This window comes from Orycteropus afer, unplaced genomic scaffold, assembly GCF_000298275.1.
Source record: "Orycteropus afer afer isolate SDZICR_OR568_19922 unplaced genomic scaffold, OryAfe1.0 scaffold00006, whole genome shotgun sequence".
In the NCBI taxonomy this organism is placed as follows: Eukaryota; Metazoa; Chordata; class Mammalia; order Tubulidentata; family Orycteropodidae; genus Orycteropus; species Orycteropus afer.
The window spans coordinates 23,574,018-23,584,675 of record NW_006921593.1 but is presented as its reverse complement, the minus strand read 5'-3'; the positions used below and the strand labels follow the sequence as shown (position 1 = coordinate 23,584,675).

General features: G+C 52.1%; 1 protein-coding gene across 1 annotated transcript in view; it reads left to right on the top strand.

Annotated features, from left to right (window-relative positions):
• AGAP1 (ArfGAP with GTPase domain, ankyrin repeat and PH domain 1) overlaps positions 1 to 10,658 on the top strand; it is a 666,775-nt gene that overhangs the window by 386,910 nt on the left and 269,207 nt on the right. The window contains exon 10 of the mRNA XM_007941633.2: positions 6,557 to 6,661. Coding sequence (XP_007939824.1) covers positions 6,557 to 6,661 — 105 coding nt within the window. The remainder of the gene's footprint in view (positions 1 to 6,556; positions 6,662 to 10,658) is intronic.

Genomic DNA, 10,658 nt, shown 5'->3' with positions numbered 1-10,658 from the left:
ATGAAGCAAAGCCCAAACCACACCCACTGCCTGGAGTCCATTCTGACCCACAGCGCCCCTAGAGGACAGAGTGGAACTGCCCCTCAGGGTCTCCAAGGCTGTCATCTTTACAGAAGCTGACTGCCTCAGCTTTCTGCCATGGAGCATCTGGTAGGTTTGAACGGCCAGCCTTTTGGTTAGCAGCCTAACACTTAACCACTGCATCACCCGCGCTTCTCACTAGGAATAACTTCCTAGCAACTCTAGCTGAGGAGACCCACAGACGCGCGCACACCTACGTCACTGCCCCTGCATCCTCAGCCCATCCTCTCGGATGCTCCAGCCGGAACTGGTGACCTGGGCAGGGCCTCGTGCAAGGATATTTGTAACACATTATGGCCTGAAAGATAGAGCTTCTGATCTCTTTAAATTCTGACGCACAGGTGGCATTCTCACCTGGTTCTGAAAAATTGCGTGTTTAGTATTAATTTAAGCAAACAAAATAGAAGGGAAGAAAAAGCAGACACTTTCTAATCCACTGATGCTGTTTCCTGAGCCCTTGCCTTTGTAATCCAGTCAGATATCCGATTGCAGAACCTGCCACTGCTGCCTGGCAGGCCTGGCCTCTGCCCTCACCCCTCAGTGAGCTCCTAGCTAATCACGAGTTTGACGCTGGGCCTTTCTCAGTGTTTATGGAGAGAAAATATGCACTTTACCTGTTTCTCCTGCCTTGCTGGCTGACCTTTTGTAAAGGTGTCGAATTGAAGCCCACTGGGGCTTGGGGAGACCTTGATCTGCGAGTCCCATGGCAGTGCAGTGAACGGCCTGACTTCTACTATCTGCAGGCATCCCAGAATTCACAGCAAAAGGGTTTTCTTCTCTAGGATGGAAGGGCTAAGGTGTTAAGAAGGGGAGTCAGTGGACAGCATGACCAGGGGGTCAACGGGAGAAGTGTGGCATGGTCAGCTGACTGTCAGGTAAGCCCAGAAAGCAGGCAGGTTCTACCGTTTAGTGCTCGCTCAGACTTGGGAGCAAAGTGTGGGGGCTGCGGGAGGGGAGAAGCGTGACCAGGCTTGAGTCAAAGCCGGCGGAAGAGGCGGGCCGTCCTGGGCACTTGGGTCACAGGTCGGCGTGTATGCTTGCAACGTGGACACCCGAGGGGCTGCGTGTCCGAGCTGTTGCATCTGCCCTGAGGGGACTCATGCCATCCAGGCATCTGAACCCCTCAAGGAGGCCCAGCTCTGCGGTTGGTTTTTGTCTGGGTGGAGGTCCCCTGCAGCCCAGCTGTGGGACAGGAGGACAAGGGAGGGACTGCACTGTTCTCCCTACTGCTCTGTGTCGGGAAGTGATGTCAGTCCGGCACCACGTTCCTGGCCAGAGCACCTGGTGTTTCCAGGTGAGGCAGGTTGAAGTCCCTGTAACTGGGGAGGGGGCATTCAGCAGTTCATTAGAGCTGGCTGCCGACCCCTTCCTGACAGACAAGCGTGGACCAAGGGGGGCCCGAATGGCTGTCCATGAAACCAAGGCTCCCTCATACCTGCGCCATCTGGTGTTGGCTGTGGTGGAGACCCTAGCCCAGGCCCACCGCAGCTCAGCCCTGCACTTCTCGGGGTGCTGGAGGTCTGGGTCAAGGTCGCTGCTGTGCAGGGGTGCGGCGCCGTGCAGGGGCATGGCTACAGTTGAAGCACACGATCCTCACTTGTTTCTCATGATGTCCCCTCCCATCCGGGTGACGTGATAACAAGGTCTGACCTTGGCAGCTTTGCGTGAGAAAAGCTCTGACCAAGGTGACCTGCTCTCCTGAGCTCTGCTTGGGACCAAGCTGTCCCGGGGCTCCCGGAGGTGATTGCTTGTTCAGGTGGTTCTAGCTTGCTCATAGGGCCCTGGTGGCACGTGGTTAAGTGCTTGGCTGCTATCCAAAAGGTTGGTGGTTCAAACCTACCAGCTACTCTGTGGGAGGACGATGAGGCAGTCTGCTTCTGTAAAGATTACAGGCTTCGAAACCCTGTGGGGGCAGGTCTAACTCTGTCCTGTAGGGTCGCTGTGAGTCAGAACTGACTCCATGGCAGTGGGTTTGGTTCGGTTTTGGAAATAGCTTATATCAGGGACGGCCAGTCTAAAAGAGGGATGATTTAGGGGTGTATCCAGGGCAAGAGATGGGTGGGAAGACAGAACAGGTAGGAGAGAAATTGAGTCAATGACATGGGGGTCACAGTGATGGATCAGGCGGGATGGTGAGGGGCTGGAGGGAGGAGGCCCCCAGCTTTTGGTGGTGTGCCTGATGGTGCCATTCACTGAGCTGGGAAGGGACGTGGAACAGGGACATGAAGATGTGAGTGTTAGTCGGCAGGTGGAGGTGCCTGCGGCCAGGCAGAGGGTCACCAGACCCATGAAGCATTTAACGGATTGGAAGGAGCCAACGTGTAGAGGAAGACACTTCAGGGGAAAAATGATGAGACTGAAAGTTTAGCACTTAGGAGCTTGGCTATAACCCTCCCCTCAAAAGACACCAGAACCTCATTTTGTGGAATTGGCATCTAAGGGTTAGCATAATGTTTCTGAGAATCATAGAAATCTTCTAGCAGGTTGACCGGTTCATTCTCCTTTAAACATAAATCAAGATGTTTCAGGTTTTTCCAGGATTACATGAACAGTCAGCTGAGCAGCAAGCATCATGTCCCTTTGAAGAGAATAATAAACAACACAGTTGCCATTTCAAACAAGGGACACGGAGAACACGCCACCACTTCCATGTGGGGTGTGAAAACCAGGAGCATGTTAGGTCCTCACCCAGGAGCCAGGGGACCTGACGGCCGTGATGGCCTATGAGTCCTGAGTGTGACATAGCATGGTAGCTGTTTGAGGAAATAAACATTGGTCCCGTGACATGGTAAAACTTGATTCTCATTCAATTAACCCATTAACCCATTGCTGTCAAGGGGCTTCGGACTCACAGGGACCCTGCAGGGTGGAGCAGAACTGGCCCATAGCATCCCCAAAGCGATAATCAGACTGCCACTCCTCCTTCCACCGCGTGAGCGACTGGTGGGTTTGCGCCATGAACCTTTCAGTTTGCAGCTCAGCTCTTAACTACTGTGCCACCAGGGCTTCCTTTTCATTAAATGAATCTCCGCTAAAGATACACAGTGTGTTAATTTTCAAATGAAACTAGAAAATTTTACCAATTGAGTAATCAGTGTCTGGCGTGTGTAGAAGTCCCTGGCACAGGTGGGGAGTCCCTGGGAGGTGCAGATGGTTGATGCACTCAGCTGTGAATCAGAAGGTCGGAGGTTCGAGTCCACCCAGAAGGCCTGGAAGAAAGGCTTTGCAAGCTGCTGCCAAAGCATCAGCCATGAAATCCCTGTGGAGCGTGGTTCTAGGTTGACATGTGGCGGCCACGTGAGGTGGAGTCGCCTCCGTAGGGTGAAAGCAGCCCACAGGGCGGGAGGCTGGCTTTGGTGCTTTTCTAGCTGACTGGTTACCTGTGGCCTCGAGGTCTGCACCCATTATGAAGAAGCCATAATAGCTTGCTGCCCAGGTCACCTGGGGCGCGCCAATAAAGCGAACACAGCTATGCTCGAGAAAGGCATGTCCTTTGTGGCTGCTCAGGCCAGTCACGAGACACGGCCTTCTTGACCCAGGTCCTCCCTGAGCTGCTGGTGAGCGTGCAGGGCCCTGGGCCTGACGTCTGTGAGGGGCGAGCGGGTCGGGATGAGGGGCGAGCGGGTCGGGATGAGGGCTCACAGCGTCTGTGCTGCCCACATGGGGCTGCGGCTTCAGCTGCGTCACACAGCTCCTCGGGCACCAGGGTGTCCTGCAGGCCCAGCTGTTTAATGTCGTTGTTGTTTGTTGCTGTCACGTTGTCTCTGATTCACGGTGACCCCACATACAACAGAACCAAACACGGCCCAGTCCTGCACCAACCATCTTCACAGTCGTTGGTGTGCTCAAGCCGCGGTGTATTCTGAGCTCTCTATCAGACAACATTGTCTTGTGATCCACAGAGTTTTTATGGCTGTGTTTTGGTTGCCTAGTGCTACCCCGTAAGGAGCTCTGGTAGCATAGTGGCTAAAGCACTTGACTGCTAACCAGATGGCTGGCGGTTCAAACCCACCAGCCACTCCTCGGAAGGAAGGTTGGGCAATCCTACTTCCGTAGTGATACTGCCTTGAAAACCCAAGGAGGGGTCGCTATGAGTCGGGGCCGACTCGACGGCACATAACAACAACAACAGTGCTACCCCGTTAGGAATATACCACAAATGGGTACCTAACTACGTCTAGCTGCCCAGTCGCTCAACCAGCCCTAGCCAGGCTGACACACAAACTTAACTATCACAGCGGGTTTTTTATTTTATTTTTTTTAAATAGATCACCAGTCCTTTCCTCCTTGTCCTGGGACACTCTGGTGAAACTGTCTACCACGGGTGACCCTGTTGGTGTGGAACATGCCAGTGGCATAGCTTTGAGTATCACAGCAGCACACAGGCCGGCACAGGTTGTCACACTGACAGGCGGGTGGTGGCATCATTTGAGGAGTATGTCGGCATCAGACGTCCCCTACGGGGCCACGCGTCAAACCTGTGTAAGAGCATCGGGATTTGGGTGTCCTTTCACCAAGAGATTATATTTTACTACCACCAAAATCAATCTAAGTTAGTTCCCCCAAAAACTACTAAATCATCTCTTCACGCCGTTTTCTAATTGGAATGTTTCTCTTTTCCCTGCCTTGAGTCTTTGTAGCCCTCGCTGTGGGGAGGGTGTGTGAGTGCAGGATTTGCTTGGGAAAGTCACTCCAAGATCTCTGGAGGTGTTCTGAGTCCATGTGCACCGAGCCCCGGGGTGTGAGCTACGCTGGCTTTTGTCCGAGTGCCCAGGGACAAAGCTCTGTGAAGCCAGAGCATCTCTGATCTTCCGGTGACCCCCGGGTGACCCCCGGCCCCGGGTATTGTTAGAATTCAGTCTGAAATGGATGATGGGAAAGTGAGAACCCAGAGGAGAACTTGTGTGAGGTCCTGTTACGCTAAGGGTAGCATTCCGAGGGATCCCATGGGGAGGAAAGGGCCTGGTTTGAAGCTGGGGCCTATTTGTTCCTGTGTGGCTCATGGTGGTGGCTGCCCTCTCCCGGGCGTCCTTACCCTGCAGTCAGAGCGCTTGGAACAAGGTGACTTCGTTCATGCGTTTGCTCTGCTGTATGGCTCTCAATGCCATAGTGGGCTATACTGGTTTAGATGCCAAGAAACCAAGGTGTGCTGCGTTCCATCACAGGTTTTCTTTTAAAAAAATAAAAAATAGGACTTGCAAAGAAATTCACTCCCAACAATTCATATGTTACTTCAAACTCTGAAGTCCTTTCCCTCAGCTACCGTATTTAAACGGGGCCCGATTCCCATGCTGGGTGCTGTCCGTCGGAGCCGTGAAACTTGATGCCATTTGAGGAAATCACAAACCATACTGTCACAACACTGGCAGTGACTCGGAATGTAAACTCAGTTGTGCAGCACACAAGCACGTATTTGATTTTTCCTTGTGTTGTGGTTCTTGAGGGATGGGGGAATGAGGAGGGGTGGAGGCTGAAGGGACCTGGAAGACAGCTCCTGGCACTCAGCGTCAGATTGTGTTCCAAAGCACAGAATATCCTGTGCCTCAGTCAGCGGAAGCAACTTACTCAGTTGGATATTTTCAGAATCATAATTAGGATCCTGTACGTTTGTAAATGGACAGCGAGGGGGCACGAGAATGAGACTGTGCCATGTGAAGTGGGCGTGAGTTCCACGACTGACACCAGGAGGAAGACCATTAGAGAATACGGATGGCAGAGCTTCAGCTGAAATGATCTGAGCCAGGCAGACATGGAAGGAACCCCCAGAAGAGGACGGGGGAAGATGTGGGGTAAATGTCATCTTAACCCAGGAAAGCTTGGAAACAAGGTGGAAGGTTTTTAGGCGCCAGCAGAGCTCGTCAGTCTTCTGAGATAGACACACTGTCAAAGACGTGTTAGTTTCTGATTCCAAAGGGTCTCATGAGTCCTAATACGATCTAATTGAAAGAGAGTTACAGTGAGTGACGCACCGTTCATTTATTAAATACAGTGACAATGTTTGCAAATGGAATGCATTTCAATAAATTAAAACTCTGAGGAGAGAGATTGCAAAGTCAAATGTTTCTCTCTGCAAATAGAGTTAAAGTTGTTATTTTTAGAAAAAAGGAATTGAAGTTTCCTTCTTTAAAACGTCATACCTATGGGTGTTCTTCGTGTTTGTAGAACTTTGTTACAGAAAACATACCACGTGGCACATCAGAGCGTTTGTATTCTGTTTGTTGCAATGGTGGACTGTCTCACAGGTCCCAGTATCACAAACTGCATTCTAGACACACACACACACACAGAAGTTTGCTGACTGTGTTGTATATAAAAGAGAAGAGAAAAAGAAATGTCAATCAGAAAGTCAACCAGTTTCCTTTTTAAAGTGCCAGAGCTTAAGAGGAAGGTTTTAAAGGTGTAAAAAGTTGCCAGCACACCCAGTTTTGTCCTTTTTAATTTACAGGAGTTCCCATGTTTCCCCTTCTCCTTTCAGGGCATGCTGTTGAAGCGAAGTGGCAAATCACTGAACAAGGAGTGGAAGAAGAAATACGTCACTCTGTGTGACAACGGCGTGCTGACCTACCACCCCAGTTTACATGTGAGTGTGGCCCCCGCGCAACAATCATCAGGCACAGACCTTGGTGTAAACACGGCGGGGGGGCAGCGATCCTAACAACAGTCCCGCTTCTTGTCTATGTTTGAAGCTGAGGTCTGGTCTGGTTTCCCGCTCAATCGTGAGCTGATCATCTTGTCCCTTGCGTTTGGCAGACCCCATGTGTCTGCCTCTTCCCCTCCCCAACGGTGGAGCAGTGGCTCTCAGATTCTACAAAGAATCCCAGTACAAGTGCAGGCTAAGGGCAGGTGTAAATGAGCATAAAAAGACAGGAGGAGAACACAGTAAACGAGGAAGGAGAAAGGGCGTCTGTTGGAAAATCTGGAGCGAAGGATACAATCCCACTTGGATCCCACTTGAGCAGCGAGAACAAACGGAATCAGATGCAGTGTGTACGGCAGGTTCCCTGTGAGTCAGGAACCCAGACCAGTCCCTCAGGCGAGAGAAACATCCATCTCCTTTAGTAATATTCCTATGTTGGTGGCTTATAATAGATGGATTCAGAAACAGAGTTAGTTACTCTTGGGGGGAATACAGGCATGCTGCCCACAGTTAGTTCTCTCAGCAAGTTCTGATGAAAACCTGAACATGTGGTATTCTTTAGTTCCCTGACAACTGTAGTCCTTGAGCCTTGCCAGATGTAAACCTGTCCTGATTTAGAGAGATCTATAGATTGTATGAGGAGCCCTGGGGTTGCAGTGGTAAGCACTCAGCTGCTACTCAAAATGTCAGCAGTTTGAACCCAGCACCTGCTCCGAGGGAGAAAGATGAGACATTCTGCTTCTGTGAAGATTGACAGCCTTGGGAACCCTATGGGGCAGTTCTCCTCTGTCCTCTAGGGGTGCTGTGAGTCAGAGTCAACTTGAGAGAAGTGGGTTTGGTTTTTGATTTTGTTACAGGTTATATAGTGTTAACCAGTCGTTCACTGTGTTAAGATTTTAATTTTCTAATGTTTTAAATACTTTTTAAATACTGCACAGTGAATGCATATTCATTGACAATAATTAGCAATAAGCATATCGAAGAAAATGAAATACTAAATACAACCTAGAGAATATGACGATTAAACACTTGGCTGCTCACCAAAAGGTGGTTCGAGTCCACCTAGAGGTTCCTCGGAAGGAGGGCCTGGTGATTCTGTTCCAGAAAATCGGCCACTGAAGGTGCTGGTGTACGTTACCACTCTGACGTGCATAGGGTCACAGTGGGTTGGTGTCAGCGCCACAGCAACCGCTCTGTTTTTTATTTGGTTTCACTCTCCGCCATTCGCTCTGCACTCGGGGTGGGTAACCTGCACACCCTGCTGGGGCTATTCTCTAGCTGATGGTGGCTCATGAGCTTTTATGACGTCAGCCACTGTGGTCACCAGCTCTGTGACGGTTCCCAGCATTCCCTCATGCGCGGACAAGCTCACTGATGACGCGGTGTCTTCAGAATGGGCAGCCAGGGGAGAAAAGGTGGGCATCCGGCCAGCAGTGCCACTTTGATTCCTCGTCCTCCAGGGAGCTCTGGTTGCTGGTCCTGTGTACGTCCCCAAGCCGGTGTCTGATTCACAGGCTAAGCTCCCAGCAGCTGGCTTCCTGAGCTGAGGAGTGTGCCTTGCTGGGCCGGCAATCCCACCAACACTTACCTTTCAAGCCCACCTTTCCCGATGTCAGTGGTTCCTTGTGTTGGAGCCGCTGGTGGGTGAATTGCGCCCCCCCCCCCCCCCCCCCCCGCATTACAGCAAAGCCACACAGCAGTGGCTTCAGGTGTGTCTTGGGCATCTTTGACTTGTTCCTGGTGTCGTGGGAGCCCGTCCTGCACTTTCTCGTCAGGTGGCCTTGAGATCCGTGTTCTTAGTTGTCATGGGGGGAAGCTCTTGTGCTGTTTATGGCTTGGTTGTTTGGGCACAGGGTCAGGTGGCACCCTAAGCAGAGAGGTGTAACCCAGTGCCAGGAGCCCCCCGTGACAGGCCCACCATCTGTCTTCCAGGACAGCCCTGTCTAGGTCTCTGCAGCTGTGCCGTGGCCCCACCCCCAGCTGCTGTCAGAGCAGCAGAGTGGCCCTGCTTCTGGACCGCCCCCCCCCCCCAAGCTGTTTGACCAACCATGGAGCCTGCCCTCCCTGCCCTCCTCTTCCTAAGACCCATCCAGGGGTAAAGGTCTGATTGCTGGCCAGTGAAATGCTTGGATGTCTCCAGGCCACATGGACCCACCTCCAGGTTCCAGGCCCCGTGAGGGGAGCCCTTGCTTCTGCTCGCCGCGGGAAAGAGGCAGCACCAGCAGCGTGTGCAGGGAAGTCCCTGTGGGAGACCTGGTCTGCTTGCTTGCTTCCCAGTCCCTGGGCACATGCCCACAGGCAGTGCTTCCAGAAACGCCCTTTCCTTGTGGAGCCCCTATCCTCTGGCGTTTGCCAATCCATCTCTCTTTTTTTTTTTCTACCTTTCCCCATAAGAAGGCCCGAGTGTTATAAGGATACAGAAAAGAGGTACAGAAAAGAGGTACAGTGGGGCTCTGTACAATTGCATGTCAAGCAAGAGCCAAATCCACTTCCTGCCTTCAGGTAATGCCATTCTCCTGGGAACTGGCATTATTGAGTGGGTTCATAGCCCCTGCCGGAGGGGTTTCGTCTGCATCCATACCACCCTGAACGTGCGCGATCTCATCTAAGGGAGCAGCTTCCTCCCGGATGGCGTTGACTCCATAAGGCCTGGACGATGGCTTGGCCTTCACCGGCTTTATTTTTCACCCCATGTTTGGATAAAAGTTGGGAGCAGTGGGTGGTGAGTTCTGGGTACATTCTCTGCGGGGTACCTGAGGTGGATCCACTCCAAGTTGTCAGGAAACATGAGATCCCTAAGAGCTGAATACATCTGGCATTCGTCTGTGACAAGTCGAGAGGGGATATCTGAGGGGAGACCTCTGGGCAGAAGCCACTTTCCTTAATAAGAGCTTTGGGATCATCAGGGTAGGCCCTGACTCCACCCCTAGCCACCATCGACCCGGTTTCCATGGTCAACTTGGGGAACTGAGGGTCTGGCACAAACTGAGGGTCTGGTCCAGGCATAAACTGTGGATCGAGTTACTCTGGAAACAGACCAGCATCGTGTGGGCTCTTGGTGTGATGCTCTTCTTCCAATCCCTTCAAGACTCCTTCACCCAAAGTTCAAAGGGTCTTGGGTTACGTGTCTGTTCTCAGGACAGGACTCAGGAAGTGGAAACCCCGGGGTCTTCTCCCGTGTCCTCTCCCTTCGTGGCGTGGGTGCTCAGGTAGTGGTCCCTGTCAGCTGGTCACCTGTGATGGCCAGTAGCTGGTGTGGATGACCCCAGTCCCTTCCAGGGCTGCTGTGAGGGCTCCAGTTTACGGAAATACAAATCCTAGCAAAAGGGCCAGGCCACATTCCCCAGACAGACAGACAATGACAGCTGGCTGAGGCAGGCCCAGAGTTGGCTGCCTGCCTGTGGGCGGTGCTGCCAGTCAAGCTCTTGACCCCCGACCTTACAGTCCTGTCTCCTCAGCTCCTAAAGGCTCCAGCAGCATCTGTTTCCTCAGACGTTTGCTTGGAGAAGTGGCTCCAACACCAGTGGGCTGCGACTCGCACTGATTTGGTGTCGGGAAGCAGCAGACCAGCATTTCCTACCTTTCTCCAGGCTCCTGCAGGTGTTTGTAAATGCCTTCATTGGAGGCCTTTTCAGAGGCTTTTGTGGACGAGATCAGTTCAGTAAACAGATGGATTTCCTCCTCACGCAGCTGTCCATGGAAGCGTTTGGGTAAGGGATCATCCTTTGCACGTGGAACACAAGCTTCAATCCCAAACAGATGTTTTTCCCACTTTAGTGTGGCGGAAAACAAACCAGGCCTCTTGACAGAACAAACAGGGTGTGTGGCCCCAGCTGTGCCCTGAACTGCGGGATCCTAGAGGATTGACATTCTCTTTGAAACAAACTGCCAGTCATGAAACTGGGGACACCTGGCATTGCAGGCCCTCATGTGTATGAGA